The sequence below is a fragment of the Biomphalaria glabrata genome, chromosome 10 (assembly GCF_947242115.1).
Source record: "Biomphalaria glabrata chromosome 10, xgBioGlab47.1, whole genome shotgun sequence".
Taxonomy (NCBI): Eukaryota; Metazoa; Mollusca; class Gastropoda; family Planorbidae; genus Biomphalaria; species Biomphalaria glabrata.
Window position 1 is genome coordinate 15,591,287 of NC_074720.1, and position 16,989 is coordinate 15,608,275.

The 16,989-nt window shown below is 33.5% G+C and overlaps 1 protein-coding gene across 4 annotated transcripts in view; it reads right to left on the bottom strand.

Moving 5' to 3' along the window:
* The window catches only part of LOC106069900 (liprin-alpha-1-like), a 51,314-nt gene that overhangs the window by 9,753 nt on the left and 24,572 nt on the right, over window positions 1-16,989 (bottom strand). For 2 of the 4 annotated variants that reach the window (XM_013229671.2, XM_013229674.2), the window contains exons 3-23: window positions 16,717-16,956; window positions 14,170-14,313; window positions 13,722-13,943; window positions 13,414-13,560; window positions 12,699-12,833; window positions 12,440-12,523; window positions 11,922-12,116; window positions 11,594-11,670; window positions 11,408-11,489; window positions 10,719-10,936; window positions 9,817-10,018; window positions 7,213-7,305; window positions 6,969-7,111; window positions 6,460-6,659; window positions 5,981-6,068; window positions 5,426-5,507; window positions 4,630-4,830; window positions 3,460-3,635; window positions 3,175-3,272; window positions 2,660-2,835; window positions 1,100-1,168 (exon numbers count right to left, since the gene is read on the bottom strand). In XM_013229671.2, coding sequence (XP_013085125.2) covers window positions 1,100-1,168; window positions 2,660-2,835; window positions 3,175-3,272; window positions 3,460-3,635; window positions 4,630-4,830; window positions 5,426-5,507; window positions 5,981-6,068; window positions 6,460-6,659; window positions 6,969-7,111; window positions 7,213-7,305; window positions 9,817-10,018; window positions 10,719-10,936; window positions 11,408-11,489; window positions 11,594-11,670; window positions 11,922-12,116; window positions 12,440-12,523; window positions 12,699-12,833; window positions 13,414-13,560; window positions 13,722-13,943; window positions 14,170-14,313; window positions 16,717-16,956 — 3,072 coding nt within the window. The remainder of the gene's footprint in view (window positions 1-1,099; window positions 1,169-2,659; window positions 2,836-3,174; window positions 3,273-3,459; window positions 3,636-4,629; window positions 4,831-5,425; window positions 5,508-5,980; window positions 6,069-6,459; window positions 6,660-6,968; window positions 7,112-7,212; window positions 7,306-9,816; window positions 10,019-10,718; window positions 10,937-11,407; window positions 11,490-11,593; window positions 11,671-11,921; window positions 12,117-12,439; window positions 12,524-12,698; window positions 12,834-13,413; window positions 13,561-13,721; window positions 13,944-14,169; window positions 14,314-16,716; window positions 16,957-16,989) is intronic. The other 2 variants (XM_013229673.2, XM_013229672.2) reach the window with 2 other exon arrangements.

A 16,989-nucleotide genomic window follows, 5' to 3' on the forward strand; every position in this document is an offset into this window, starting at 1 on the left:
ATTGTGATCCTGTTGGATTCAAGTATCCCCACTGTCGTTCAAAACATACAATAAATGATAACTTTTCTGAGTATACAAATTCAAGTTTAGTTCAAATTTAAAAGAGAGAAACCTGCTAATGTGAATAGCCAAGACATGCAACTAAAATATTCAGGACAAAAAAGCAAAATATATTTTGTTTTCATTTGAGTGTGAATGAACAGAGATGGAGCAATGGGAAAGAAGTGATATATAGAATTTAAAAAAATACCACCACAAATATACATAGCAGGAGGTGGCACATTTACAGAATGGTAAAACATAGCAAGAACATAATTGAACAATGGAAAAGAGAACAATGGAAATAATGAAACTCATGCAGATAATGCAAACTAACAATCAACTGTTAACTGTTGACTCCTAACTTGTTGGTAAGTCTTTCACAAACTAATCCAGACTAGTTGACATTTTATTTGGACACAGAGGGGAAATGGGAGTTGACTAATCTAAGAAATTCACTACACACTTTTGTTATGTGAAGAATAGAAACAATTATGGGGACAACAACATAAACTATTCCACCAGTGATATTAGGTAGAGTTTTTATACTCTATGCATAAATATCAAATCATGAAACACTACAAGATTGCATTGTTTTGTATAACTATTGTGCAATATTATTGCATATTGTATAATTGTATAACTATTGTGCAATAACTATATGTAACAACACATTAAATAATAATACCTAGCTTTTAAAATACTACTTTTAATTTTTTTTATAACATCTATCTGAATCATAATAGTTATATAGTATTTTGTATTACAACATAGTTATATAACATTATGAGCATTGCTTAAGCTATAAAAACGTGATGTGGGCACTATCAAAATGGTTTCCTAAATATTTTTAGTTTCTTTTCAACTTGACCTAAGGTTTCTCAATGTTCAATTAGAACTAAAATGGTGGAATCAGAGGTCAAAATGACTATGTTATGGCAGCCAATCCACTACACACCACGTGAAGGAAACAGCTCACTAAACACTTGCACTGTCTCCACAATGTTAAAGACGCACATTAAAAACACAGCTCTAATTATAGGCCACTCTATACACTTACTTCTTCTAAACGTCTATCTGTTCCTTTGGCTAAAAGATTATTAAATTCACGTTCTAAAATTTGACGAGCCTGAAATAGAAGGAAAACAGCTAATATCAATTTAAAATGTGTGAAAATATATGCACAGACATTTTAAAGCAACTAGACATGTTGACATCATTGCAAGATGTTCTATCGACTGTTACAAAACACAGAGAAAGCTGTTAAAGGCCTCCGAGCGGTGTTGATTCTTGACAATATGTCTAGTGTAGATCTGACTGGAAGTAACGCTGAACTTAACTAATTCAGTAACACCGGCGAAAGGCCGAAACAATCAAATATGTAGTCGACGCTGATGTTGTTCTATAACGATATTTAATAATGAAGAAGGGAATCGTCTGGTGTCAGCTATGTCTGTAAATCTGTATCTATTCTATTGTACTCAAGTCTACTACTCTACAAGAAGCGTCTTCCTTTTAGCATCGCTTAGAGCGTTCTTGTTTTTTAACCAACTTTACGTCATCGTCGCTAAGTAAAACTTTACCCTATTCCCGAAACAAATAACTAATTCCTAATCATGTCATAACAGTGCAAGAAATAGAAAAGAGAGGTAATCATCTTCATTGCCATTCAAGTTCTTTTATGGAAGACTGTATAGTTATCTATTGTTTCTATTTCATGTTTGTGTTCACTCAGACGACAAGCTAAAATAAAGGGGACTAATTCAGCTTATACCACCTCTTCAGTCAAGTACTATTTCAATACCCTTTTTGAGAAACCAAACAAAATAATTACCAATAATCAATTAACTAACTGTTAATTTTTTTTAATGATTCTTGTGTTGTCAGGTAAAAGAATAAATTGTGCGAAATTTCAGCTTCATTCGAGATTGGGTGTTGGAGAACAATGATGTGTACAAACTTTTGGCCAGACAGACACACAGACTGAGTTGATAAAAGCTTTGCAATTTTTTTTTAGCCAACTTGAAGCTATGGAGCAGACTTTTAAACAATGTGTCATTATCACTTTCCCCATTAAAGAGCTTTTAAGAAGAACATATTTAATTTCAGGTACGGTAAAAAGCAAATAACTGTACATTTTTTTTTTTAGCTATTCAACTAAATCCATTAATTGTAATAAATTTTGGGGAAAACAAAGGCTGTATACTTGATTAGCAAACACAATCAAGGCAAACAGAATGCAGATTTCCTTAAGAATTTCATTTGAAGATGTTAGTGTCTTCAGTTGTGTTTTTTTCATCTGTAGATTCAATGAGTAAAGCAACAACTTTTTATAGACAATTTTGTTTTCCATGAGATTAGTCTGATTTTAGTGTCGAGGGCTAATTTCAAGTTTTATAGACATTATTATATTATTTAGCCCAAGAGACCTTTGGAAAGCATCAAGTAAACCTAATATGTGGAGCAAGGGAAAGTAAATGCACTTCAACAAAACACACTTGGCCACAGACCATCTTTTAGTAGCACTACCTCAGTCAACTGAACTAAAGAGAAAGACTATGATATGAATGATGTACGTTTGCAAAGATGATGAAATCAAAGAACTCTTGTATCCTATTACCTGTTGGTTCTGAGTAGGTATCTGAAGAGCCAGAGCCATACTACAGTGATCAAAGCTTTCATCCAAGGCTATGAGTGCACCATGCACACCAGACTCTTGAAGATTGTTTGCATATTCTCTCAAGTTAATGATTTGAACCCACTTGATTACTCTCTCATTGGACCAGACTAAAACATCTGAAGTGGAAAGGATTACAATCAAATCAACATTAGCAATTAGAAATACTGTGACTTTATAGGATCTGATCAAAGAACTAAGTCTCATTGTGAGCATAAGAATTCAGTCCTTACATTGGGATGAACTGCTCATGGACTAGTCTTTTATTTTGAAACTACTGCTATCAAGTGAACTAATAAAAATTGAGTTATATTTTTGTCTGCAGTCTGATGTAGAGACTCATAATAACTTTAACCAGATTAACACATGCACAGGGTGTACTATTTTTCTTTTAGCATTTAGAATGTTTCAAATGTATATTTTGATGAGCTAGAACCCAGTATTTGGTTGTCACCAACCTTTCACATCATTCTGACTTTCTTCTCTCCTCCTCTCCAGCTCTTTCTTATCATAGTTGATTTTCTTTAAACAGTTAATGCCATACTGGAGACTTGTTCTACATTGAACAAAGAGAAAGAGATTAGATTAAACAATTTTAAAAAAATTAATATTAGTGTTTAAAGTTGCTGTTTTTTTTTAACTTATGACAGAACCTCTTCAGAATATTTTTTGTTTACTACATGCCTAGGACAGGTCTAAAATTTAAGTAAGAGAATCAGAGAGTAAAATAGTAAAAAAAAAACCTGTGAAAACTGTCAACCATTTTCAGTTGACCCCTGAGGTCTTTCTTGGTCAAGTGGTCAAGCATTCTAGCATCTACCAAACATTCCATAAAGTGACTTCTATACTGGGGCAAACCCAAGCTAGGAAGCCAGTCCTTACCAATCCATTCATGGTTCATATCACCAAATGCTAAAGTCTGAAACATAATCAATTGCAAATGTAACCTATGTTAACAAGAATTCTTTTAGTGGAAAATAAAAACATTAGTCCATAAAGCTATGAGCTGATCCAATGTTTGAAAATAGGAATTAAGAGACAGGTTTTGATCAACACAAAAGAAATAGAATGCAAACCATAAGTAGATTCACACATTGAGTTTGAAAAGAATATATTGAGGGCTAACCATATAAACAAGGAAGTATTTCATGTTAAATAAAACTAGTTTATTATTTAGAAACAATAGCAGAGATGTTGCATACTGTAGAATTACCAAACATTAGAAAAAGTTGACTCATTTAAATATCTAGAGTCAAACATAACAAGATAGAAGATCAATAAAAGAGATAAAAACCACTTAAAGCAAACTGTGGAAAATCTTCTCAGTGAAATTTAAACTGTATTCTTCGCTGATGGTCTCCGTACTCTTATATGGTTGTGAAAGTTGAACACTGAACATTGAAAGAAGAATCCAAGCTTTTGAGAGTAAATGGTACAGATAATGCTGGGTATCAGATACCAGAAAAAAAAAGGAGTTTGTATTCCTACAAGTCAACACTCTGGCTGGCAAAAAGGAAGAACTCATTACTGTGAAGAAACAAAAGCTGAGCTGGTTTGGTCATATTGTGAGACATGACTCATTATCAAAAGTCATTCTTCAAGGTACAGTGGAGGAAGCAGGAAGAAAGGGTTGTCCAAAGAAAAGCTGACTGGATAACATAACAGAATGGACTGGCCTCTATCTTGATATTCTGTTAAGAACAGCTGGTGACAGAGGAAAAGTGGAGGGATTTTGTTACGCAAACTGTCACAGCATTCCTAAAAAAGACAAGGGACAGACGATGATGAATAGTGGATGGAGGGTTGAGTGTTTACGCAAGTGGTAAGCTAAATGATATAATAATGCCAATCAAACTTATGAAGGAGGGTTCAAGTTTTATCAATATATAATTAAAATGAGTAGAAACAATTACCGTTCTGGAAGTCTTTGGAGCTGAAGGGCTGGTCAGTGAAACCATCTCTTGTATGGCCAGCCTCAGTTTCAGCCTGTGTAAAGGATTACTTATGCCAATCTCTCTCTGAATTTCTGTGTCAGACAGGGCAGACATTATGGCACCACTTTTCACATTGGCTCGACAAGCTGCTACATACCAAGCTGGCATACCAACCCATAACTGGTTGGCAGCAAACAAAAAGAAATGTAATGAATTAGTAACAAACAAAAGCAATTTCTTTACAACATCAAAACCAATTTAAAATGAATGAGTGCAGAATAAAATATTGTCTAGACTTAGAGTGTATGTGAGTGCATAGAGCTCAAACTAGTATTGCTTTATTTAAACTAAAAATTTAGTGTGTTTACAGCGCGAAGGTCTGTTACACAATAGTCATTAAATTTCTTACATTTTTTTTTTTGCATCAAAATATTTTTTAACAAAGTTTGCTCATGTTCCTAATGTTTACAATAACACTTAAGATAAAAAACAATGAAATCAAAATGTGATTGTATTTGATGAAAGGAAAACCTTAGAGTCAATACTAAAGAATAGTGCTTCAATGGCGACTTGTATATTTTTCTAATCTATTAAGATCAGAATTATTCTGATTCAATAATCTTTAAACAAAAAGTGTTTGATTAACAAATAGCATCTTCAGCGAGTGACTCAAAAGTTTGGTTGAGTAATTTGAAAAAAAAAATAAAAAAAAAAATATATATATATATATATATATATATATATATATATATAAATACAGATTTCCAAAACCTACTTCTAACCAAGCCACCACAGTTGGACCATTCCATAATGCAAAAGGCGTACTGGCTTTCATGGCTTCTTCCAAAAGTTCATGTCTAGTAAAATAAGGAAACAGAAAGCTAATGGCTAGAGTCTACTCAAATTGTACTGAAAACCCAAATGGAGCTAGCCCATCCACCTCTAACAGTAAGTTAAGAAATAAAGCAACAGCTGAAGAACACATTCTAACAACTTGTACTAGATGTTCAATAATAAACATTTTGCGAAAGTTTTTGGGAAATAAACATTTGGTTAAAAAAAAAATCTAAAATAATTTCTTTATACATCACTGTTTTAGTTTCACATTACTTTTAATGCAATAAACAGAAAAAAAAAGTTCAATAGATTCAATGTATTCCTATTTCATGAGCAATGTGTACACTAAAACACTAGCTGTATGGATAAGTCTATTTAAACAAAGCTTATAAAATACTATACAGTTACTAAAGACATACACAATCACAAACTTTAAGCAGCTCAAGTCCCAAAAGATTCAAGACAAAGTTCAAATAATGAAAATACTGCTTACTTCTTCTTTTTCCTCCTATCAAAGTCAGACTGACCCAGACCTATACCCATCTCTGAGCCACTGTTATCACCACCATCTATATAATTTCCTTCAAGATCAAACAAGCACATAAATTAAAATACATTTTTGTGTAAAACATCACATTTATTTTTACTATTGTGGTATTTAAGAAAAATTAGATTTACTTTTCTTTCCTAAAAAAAATTCAGTTTCTAAGTCATGTGATCTTTGGTCATATGACTTAGTTAGGTTTAAATTTTGAGTTCAAATCTTGTTTTATGATTATTAATTTTGTACCTACTAAAATGTCATAGATTTAAACTAAAATGTCCATATAAGAATGTAGAGAATGTATTGAGATATAGCTGAAAGTTAAGTGCAGAAAAGTTCTCTTATTGGCAGAAGATGCTATTTCTTTCACTTTATCACTAATTACAATTAGGATCAAAGAATCCAGCAGAGTTGAGACTAAATCTTACCTGCAGCCATTTCTCTAGCAAGCAGCTCCTTTGGTTTATGCTTCTCTTTTTTAGAAAAGAATCGACCTAGTGAACTCTTTAAGCCTTTTTTCTTTGGGTTGGGGTGTTGATGCTGTTTGTGGAGGGAGTCTTGACTGCTTGTCAAACTGCCCAGAGGACTGTTGGAGGAAACAATGCTGATCTCTTGTAAACGACTGCTGCTGAAACATAAAGACTCCTCTTTTAGAATGTATCCAAAAGGGGGGAAAGTTTAAGCGTAGTGAAAAAGTTCCAAAAATAGTAGGCCTATCTGGAAAAAATGTTAAGCTTTTTTTTTTTTATTATAGACTCTTTATATAAACAAAAAATAAATAAGATGAGTTTTTAACGACAAGGCTACATATGGAACATAGTTGTGGAGTTGAAATACACTTTTAGTGCTTATGTGAATCCTTTTCACTGTTTCCTCAAATGGTTAATACACACAGTATCTATTTTAATGTTCAAGTTTGATGAGACAAGCCTTTTACCTAATACTTTCTTCAGGACTTTTAGCTAGTGCTGCTGCCACTCTTTCAAGTCTTAGAGCCCGAGGTGTTGGAGGACTTGACTCACATTTTATTTGTCTAGATTCTTCTTTGGAATTGATGGAGCTGTCATCACGGCTATATTGCTGTGGGGGTTCAAAGACATGAAATATCCATTACAAATTGTAGTATTTATTGTCACTGTCTAAAAGGGAGATAAATACACATTATTTTTAAATTTGCTTACCTGTTGACCAGAAGGACTAGAATCAGCTGCTGTGGCTAGTTGAGGACTGGAAGAAGAGTATGTGTACATTTGTGCAGTCATACCAGCAGGCGCCTGAAACAATCAAATGGATCATACAAACACTTGGACAGTTAGCAGTCACTTGAATATAGAGTTTGCATTCTTAGTTCAGTGACAACAATCAAATATGCATGTAGAGAAGTTTCTGGTGGTTACAAAGGTTATTCAAGATAATGTTGTTTTTTCCACAGCAATATGTTACTTAAACAAAAGCTAAAAAACAATATTTCTTAAAATGATTTTTTCCCCACATTTTGTTCTTTTAAATCCTTCAAAGTTAATTTTGTTTTATTTCTTTTCTATTAACCATATTTTTTGTAAATCCCTTCTTTATGTAGCCACTGAAGCCAAGAATGATTTATGAGATTTGTAATCAATTGACAAAGCAGTAAATAGTTGCCTGAATATTCTAAAAAGAAAATAAAACTGTATGCTAGGTGTAGGTGATCTACATACACTTAAAGGAATGAAATATGTTTTAATAATACTATTAACAGTGAATGTACATAAACTTAAAGGAATGAAAACAAGTTTTAATAATATATGAACAGTGAAAGTGCAACTTCAATATTAATATCAAATATGTGATTCAAATTCATGAAAACATACAACATCATGCATTAGATTTTTTGAAAATCCTCTACCAGGCTTTAGAGTACAGGTTAACTGATATTAAATTTGTTTACGAGCTGCCAACTTTGAAGGAAAAAAAAGGTACTAAAGTTTGGTAATGTTATTTAAAAGCAACCAAATGGTCAACAATGGAAAAAAAACACATAATTACTTAGCTTATGAAACCAATGTAATGTTCACTATATGTCCTTTTATAACTTATTCTTTTAAAGTTTGAATCCTATGAAAGAAAACTGCAAGAGATTTATACCAGTGTGTGCACTAAATGGTGTAGGCCTTATTTATAAAGAAATAAAAGAAACATCTGAGTGTCCAAGAAAAAGAAGAATAGTATTCAAACACAAAATTGACTCAATCTCAATGTACATTTTTACTAATGATAATTTCTAAAGAAGGTTTGACATGAGACAAAGTGGGTTGAGGATTTGGACAAATGAGACTGAGTAATAACAAAAAATGGGTGAAGTAGACTTTGAAAAATACAAGTTCACTGCTGAACACATTTTTTTTTAAAGAAATCAGACATCTGAACTAATAAATATTTGAACAAATCAGACATCTGAACTTGAAAATGTTTGAACAAACATAAATAATTAAATAAAATTTCAAGTACTTTTTCATTTTATTCAATAGTTAATTTTTTTCTCTTTCTAGTTAATTACCCTAAAGTTAATTACACTAATGAATGAGTATGTTTAAAGATGGACTAACATATTCTAAGTAAATTGTGCCTGTTCACATTAATGGGTCTGTGAAAGAAGAGCTATCTAAAACTGTTACATCCATTGTGTATTTAAATGTCTCATACAATTTTAAATTGCAATTATTTAAAAATATGAAAAATCACACTAAAAATATAGAGATGGGCAGCTCAGCCTATAGCCTTTCATGTGCCATATTTTTTAAAATTGTGTTCTACAACTTATGTATCTTACATAAGCAGGGCAGCATCTAATTCAGAATAAAGCAATGGTGTTTTGCTAATTACAGTCTTTAACTTAGGACAAAAACACTGTTACACAATAAGTCATTAGTAGTCAGAGCATAAAACAACATGTCTGGTATTAAGAAACAAATTCCACAACATCAAATAATCAATACAAAGAAAAAAAAACATTAGTAGAATATGACTGTGTCGTGAGACAAGTGTAAATGGCTAACCAAACTGCAAGCAAAAATAGAACTGAGATTCAAACTTCAAGTGTCCAAATCAAAATGTATGTAAATCAAACTGGTACTAAGAGTGATGCAGGCAGGCAAGAGGTTACAACATCAATGACCAACTGCAGGGGAGGAGAACTCAGAACGCATTAGGAACCAATGCTAGTATCAAGTTAACCAATTTTTACATGTATGAGATGCTAATAGTTACATTCACAATCACACAATGTACTCTTCAAAGGAGTTTTAATCAATTAATTTTTTTTTTAATTCTTGGTTACTAAGTTGTAAAATTGAAGTGTTTGTTACTATCAAGTGTAGAAATGTTCTTCCCAGACTATGATTTATTTAGAAACTTATCAATTACAATGTTTTATTGAAAGCTTTATAATTCCGAGAGAGCAGGATTTGACAGCAAAAAGACATTCTACAATAATATTGAGTATTTACTGTCTTTATTTTCATTGAACTGATTTTCAGAAAAGTACTAAGAATGTAACTAAACTACTTAAATGAAATCTAATTGATTTTCTTAAGAGCTTAATACTTGACTACTAATGAATTTTGGGGAAAAATAATTTAAATTTATAAACATTTCAGTGAGTACATTTTAAAGGTGAACTATTTGTTATTTATATGGCTTTAAAAAAAATATTCAGATTTAAGAAACGGAAATATTAACAGGTTTCTCCTCTTCTGCAGAATGCCTCTAACACAGAGTGCAAAGGACATCCCAAGCCTGCAACTTACAGTGTGGTATTTCTGTAACGAATCTCTGGATTGGTAAGAGGATCGGGGGTGGGTAGGGGTTGAGCGACCACTAGCTGGTGGTGATGCTGAGCGCTCATAGCCCCGCCATCTCCCAGGTAAAGTATCCAAACTACCACTGCCTACCCTTATCTCCAGCTCATCTGCTCTCTGTTCTGTACTCTCCTTCTCTTCCTGGATTAACCTGTAATAATAGATGAAGAATGAGTCAATCCTAGACAACTGTTACAAATGGGAAATATTTTTCTTGGATTTACCAGTACTAACAACATGCTGAGGAGATATATATATATATATTATCACATACAAAACTTTTAAAATTTTTGTTCATCAAATAGAATTTTTTTTTATTGTAAGACTTTTTAAATGCCCACCAAACCAGAGCTGTAATGACAATAGAGTGACCACAAACCACTGCAAGATGGACAGGGAGTCTAACTAGGATAACTAAATGAATAATTTCAAATGAATGTTCAGAAGTTTTCAAGTTGTGTTTTATGATTAGTTGATATTCTTTCTGCTACTTTACCTTGTTTTACATGACAATAAATAGATGTAGAGATACATCAATGAAGTTTAATGACCCTACTTTGGAAGTGTACACAGAAATGGAAAAATATAAAATGATAGAGACTAATAAATAATGCTTGTCTAAAACCACAAATTCTTTAACATACATAATTAAAAAAATACTAATATGGTATATGCAGCTAACAGATGAAACCCAGAAAAACTTTTAGATTTTTTTTGTTTGAACTATATAGCTTAGGAAAAAGTATTAGGTATCTACATCTATTTTAACATACATCTGAATCATAGCTTCATTTTAAATATTTTCAAATTGATTATAACTTCAATGTTAGAGATAGCATGAATGTAATGACCTGATTTCATTATTAATGGCATCAAGTTGTTCTTGAAGCATGATAGCCAGGGTCTGAGCTCCAGTGTGACCTGATGGGGAGAGCAGATCCACAGCCCCAAATAAAGACTCACTGTCATCTGTACCCTCTGTATCACTGGTATCAAAGGCATGTGCCACATTAGCCAACACATGAGCTTGCTGAATCTTTTCCCACTCTTGTTCATTGAGTGTATTCACCTAAAGAAAACGTTCATTTATTACAGTCTTATGAGGCTTAAAGGTCACGATTCATTTCTTTGTTACCCTAGCCACTACTATTTACTATTTTAAACTGTCTAGTACGCATTTAGTGGGGGAGAAAATAAAGGCAATCGCTCTTGTTCGTCATTGGCAACAGAAATGAATTAACTTTAATATTCTCTCTTTCTTAAATTAATGTTTTCTTACTTGATTCAACAACATTATTGCTTTCATTTCAGTTTGTATCATTAATTTATTGTACATCTTCATTTTCTCTTTTCGTATGCTTTTCAAAACGTTTTTTTTTTATAATACATGGTAAAGAAAAAGCTTCAAATAATTGTATCATAAAGTAACTGAATTTGTTTTCCTTTTACAAGTATGTCCACTCTCTTCAATCAAAAGAATTCAGTAAAAGTTAAAAAACAAAACAAAAAACTAGTATTGATTCAAAAAAGATTTCTAAACCTTGGTTGGATCATCTGTCAATGCTTGCTCTCTCCCTCGATGTCGTCGCCGAGACACATTATCTTCAAAGGCATAGCCAGCTCTGATAGAAACAACATATACTTAAAGCTTCATATATCTTTGACAAACACAACTGCATCTACAATAACATCTCAATTATGCTTCATCAGTAGTAATAACTAATACCTCATCAACTGTTCCATCTGCATACGAAGTGTTTCCACCTCTTTTCTGTATCTTAGCAAATCATCATTGATCCGCTCCTATAGTTTCAAAACAGACAGACTTAGTTTATACTACTTAATTTCATAGATATCAATCAAAACAAACAACTGCGACAAGCTGGAATAATTTAATCTAAATTTAATCTAAATTGTTTCAAATACTGAATATGAAAAGCAGGTTAAGAAATGGCTGACCAGGAAAGGCCCATTCAAGGTAGTTAATATTTTGAAATAGCAGCTGCACTTAAGCTAGGATAACTAAGACTTTCCTTGATCCTCTCATTCTTTACCTTTTCTTGCTGAGTGTCATCCAAAATTTTAGTAATCCTCTGTAACTCGGCAGTCAGCTGGTTCTTGTCTTCTAAAGCTGCCATTCTCTCCTTCAGGTGCAACTGGAGACGCTCGTTGGACTCAGTCAGCAACCTATCAACTGTGGTGGAAAGTCTGACATTGTGCTCTTCATTCATCTTCTCTCTCTGGCGAGACTGCAATGAGAAAACATGTTGGTCTTTAATCATACAGAAAGAAATACTACTAGAGTATGGAGATCAATCATTATAAAACCACCAATAGTTGTAGTAATACATTATTTATGTTTAAAATATCATCGATGAAATTGAAAAAGGCGTTGTTTAAAAATATATTAGTTCTATTTCGTGAGACTGCAATTTAATTAATGAATATATGTACATGAACAATAATAATAATAAGGCTTGTCTTCGAGACATGAACAATTGTTAAAATTTTCCCCATAAATTATGTAATCTTCAATTGGTACTATCATTATGAAATAAAGTTTGAGACTTACTCTGAGTAATTCTGATTCCTTATCATGTAATGCTTGCTCTAAATTCATGATTCTTTCTGCTGTAGATCCATGCTGTTCTTCAGCCTATGTAGAGATAAAGTACACACTTGACAAACATTCCTTTCAACAAATGGTTCATAAATAACTTGTACACGCTATGAGTACAAACAGATATGCCGATAAAGAAATCTTTCAAATAAAAGTAACTTTAAAAAACAAAAAAAGAATATCTAAAGTAAACTGCATGCCAGAAATATACCTGACTTAGTGCTTCTAATCTCTGCTGCAGTTCAGCTTCTATGGAAGGCATAGCCTCAACTTTCTTCAAAGATTGGGCTAATTTCTGCTCAAGATGTTCAACTTTCTCTTGCAAGCTTCGCATTTTTTCTTCCGCCTTGAAAGAAAAAAATTTCTATTAAGCTTTTTTTAAAAAGTATATATTGTTTCTTTTTGTCAAACTCCGTGCCATTAAAAAATAGCTTTTCTTTTCTAGTATTTCCTTTAGATCATACAATATATATATCTATCTATATATATCAAGCCTTAATGTAACCTTTGAACTATTACTTTGTTTTACATATTTTGGTCATTTTTTCCGATTTTAAGACTATTACATCTACAGAACGTCGGTGATAGAAATGGGCAGAAATTGAACCAGGGACCATCGAGACGACAATCTAGTGCACATACTAGATGACCAGGCAGAGATCCAGAGAGCCCTCTCAGTTTGACATCTGTTAGAAAAATTGGGTCAGACATGACCTTACAGACTTACAAACCGTTGGTCATAAAAACAGTTGAACTCTATCTGCCTCTAAGTAGGGAAATGTAGAAACTGAACTTTGACATTATAATTTGATTATTTGAACACGTAGCACTAGAGGATACCTACATTAACATAGCATTTATTTTATAGTATTTGTAGATAAGATTCTAGGTAAGCTAAACTGAGTTTCACCAAGTAATTGACTTACACTCTTTAAACTGGCTTCTTTTGTTTGAACTTCAGCTTCCAACTTGTCATTGAGATCATGTACAGAAGTAGACTCTCTCTGGGCATTAAGGTAACGTTTCTCCAGTGTAGCTATCCGCTCTTCTTGATCTTCTTTCTGGGCCTGGGACTGTTAAAAAAAATTAATCTCACACAATCAAAAAGAAAACAAATCCTTTTAGTTGAGCCCACTGTTCAATATTGAACTTTCAAAGGACTGGGGGTATTAAATGAGTCCATGTTGCATCAAGTTATATATTTCTGACATTAATCCTAAAGGATGAGACATACCTCTCTAAGGTCTCTCTGGAGCTTGTTGACAGCTTCTTGTGCTTTGGCCAACTCCTTCTGACTGGTGGTGAAGCTCTCATCCAGCTCTGTCAGTTTGTTGTTCAGCTCCAAGATCTTGGTCCTGGCAGACGTCAACTCTGTGTTCTGCTTCTCTACTGTCTCTTGCAGGTCCATTACTCGACCCATTTCAGAGTCTGGTTCAATGGAGCCATTTGATAACCTCTGAAAGGTGAAACAAAATAAATACATATTACAGCAGAAAAATAAATGAGCACAACAGAGAAACTGCTAAATGAGTCCAATCTTTTATGACCGTGGAAGTTTCTTCAATGTAACGTCCTTGAATGTATTGCCTAAAGAAACATGTTTCAAAGTTAGCAATGACTGTAATCAACTAGTTCTATGGAGGTCTAGAAGTTTAACCCTTACTTATATAACATGCACATACCTTGGGAAGGCCTGATGTGGTAGTGGAAGACTCGCGTGAGTCAGCATCTGCCTGACTCGTTGAGTCAGTACGGTTAGACTTGATGTCCTCCGCGCTGCCGCTTGAGTGGCGAGACTTAGTCGCCTGTTCTCGGAATGTGAACAACTGAAATAAAACGAACAAAAGAAATGTTCATATTCTCAGGTGAGATCTCAGGTATAATTTGTAATTCATTTAAACAACAGCAACAAAAATAGATTGATCAATAAAAGGTTTAATTCAAAGGCTTTTACTTTCAGAAATCATTGAGTCATCTAATTGAACAGCTTACTAGTTAGAGCAGTTCTATTATGCTGAGTTCTGTATCAAGTTGCCAGTTAAAGGACTAAAGAAAAAAATCAATACTTCTCATCTTAGCAGCCAGATGAAGGTGTCAGAAAGTGAGACTTTGGGAAAAGGAGCAACTGATGTGATAGAAAACTAAATTCTTCAAGTACCGACATTGTAAACGTAGGATTTGTTACCAGTCTGCAAGATGTTATTAGATAGACTGTATTGAGTAAAGCAATCCAGAGACATTTTAAAGTAATGACTTTTCTTGTGGACAGGCTTGGATCCAGCTGAACCAAACATAAAGTAGTTAAATATTTAGCACAATTTCCACGACTCCAATAACAAGCTTGCCTTCACTTCATTAGTCATGCTTCACTGAGTATCCCAGTTTAACACTTGGAAAACCAGCCAGAAGCCTATGTGCAAAAAAAGTACAGTTCTTTTGTATACTGATAAAGAACGCTCTCTGACAAGATAAAACTGAAAGACCCTGTGCACCCCAGGTGACTTGCTTTGAGTATTTAAAGGAGATATCTGGTTTAGTTCACGTTACATAGATGGGAATATTTGTCAGCTACTTAAAATGTCTGTGAGCAAGTAATATTCAGTAGTTAATAGCCTGACTGGCTAGTACCAAAAAACAAATTTTCCTAAATCTATGCACAAGTTAATTATTTAGTTTTCAACATGAAGATAGCAGTAGCAAGGATTAAAAGCATAGGGGGGATAAAATGTGTTGGTCTTTTCACAATTGTTTCAGTTCATTGTTTATATTTCAAGTTTAATGAAAAAAAGCATTTTTTTTGTGCTGGCTATAATTAGACTAACAACAGTTAAAAAAAAAAAAAAGATAGTTACAAAGAGAAAGACTGAAAATAAGGACGCCAGACACCAAAGAAACTGCAGCAGTTTGGATTGAAAAGGTATATTCTAATTATAAGCACTGATGAAAAAAAATTCTGTATTGAATCTCATGCCTAAGATATTGATAAAAAAAATTACATATGATTGAGAACTGTTAGCTCTGAGGAATGATTAGGTCTTTCTCCTTCTGTACTTTCTCCTGTACTATACACTCTTTACACTAATGACATAAGAAGCATCTATGACTCAGTTAAACTCATTAAATTCGCTGATGATACTGCCATAGTCGGTCTTATTTCAGGAGACGAAACTCAGTATCGAAGCTCGATAGAAGAGTTTACAAACTGGTGCACCGACAACTTTCTAGAACTGAATGTAACAAAAACTAAAGAACTTATAATAGATTTTAGAAAGAAAAAACAAACTATACGTGAACTGCAAATAAACACTACATCTATAGAACAAGTAAAGACATATAAATATCTAGGCGTTATCATCAACAACAAGCTTTCATAGGAAGACCACCTTGGAACTCTGACAAAGAAAACAGCCCAGCGACTCTTTTTTCTATACAAACTCAACAGTTTTAAATTAAACAAGAAGATCCTTGAGACATTTTACGGCGCGACTGTACAAAATCTGCTAACATACGGAATAAGTTGTTGGCAAGGCAACCCCTCATCTAAACTGTTGCAACGTCTAGAAAACATCATTAAAAAAGCATAAAAAATTACACTCACAACATTACCACATTTAAAGGAACTTTTTGAACAAACGTGCCTAAGAAAAATCGAAAAAATCTTGGAAGACAACGGCCACCCGCTCAATCAGAACTATGCCAGGTCATCACGAAGTGGGCGACTGCTGTCAATCAAAACAAGAACGGAGCGGTACAAAAACTCGTTCGTACCTCACTCGGTCAGACTCTATCACCGCCACTCATTGATCAGGGAACATGAAATGCACCAAGATACCTGTGTGTAGTCGCTGAATGAACTATTTATGTTGTCTGTTGTATTTATGTGTATTTTTCTGTTGTGTTGTCTTTATATGAGAAACGAGTCCTTGTAATCACAACAAATTTCCGTAAGGATCAATAAAGCAGTCTTAGTCTTAGTCTATATTACTTATTCAGCATTTCCAATTTTTCAATGAATTAGGTTTCATTAAAATAACTTGTGTTAGGCAACCAATAAACTTCAAAAAGATCTCTACTCTCACAACAGCTGCTAAATGATTGAAAATATGTGATATGTGACTGCATTGAGCAGTAGATAACAGACTGACAAATAAGCTAACATAAGGCAGAATTCATTGCTCTTAAATACTATAAGCTAGCTTCTTGACTGGTATTAACTATCTCCTACTAACCTCTTGATTGGCACTAGCTAGCTCCTCTTCCAGCTGGGCCACTCTTTCTAAGGCAACTCTAAGTCGTTCTCGCACCTTCTCATCCAGAGCCTTGTGGTGCTCAAAGAGAGACTTAAGGGCTTTGAGCACTTCCACTTCACTGGACACTCCAGCTGGAGAGGAGGCTTGCCGCTTGACCACTGTCATCCTGAGAGACCGTTCGTGACGGGAAACTAGGCACTCTAGGTGTTCTAGTAGCAACTATCAACAAAAGATTTTAGCAAAAAATTCATT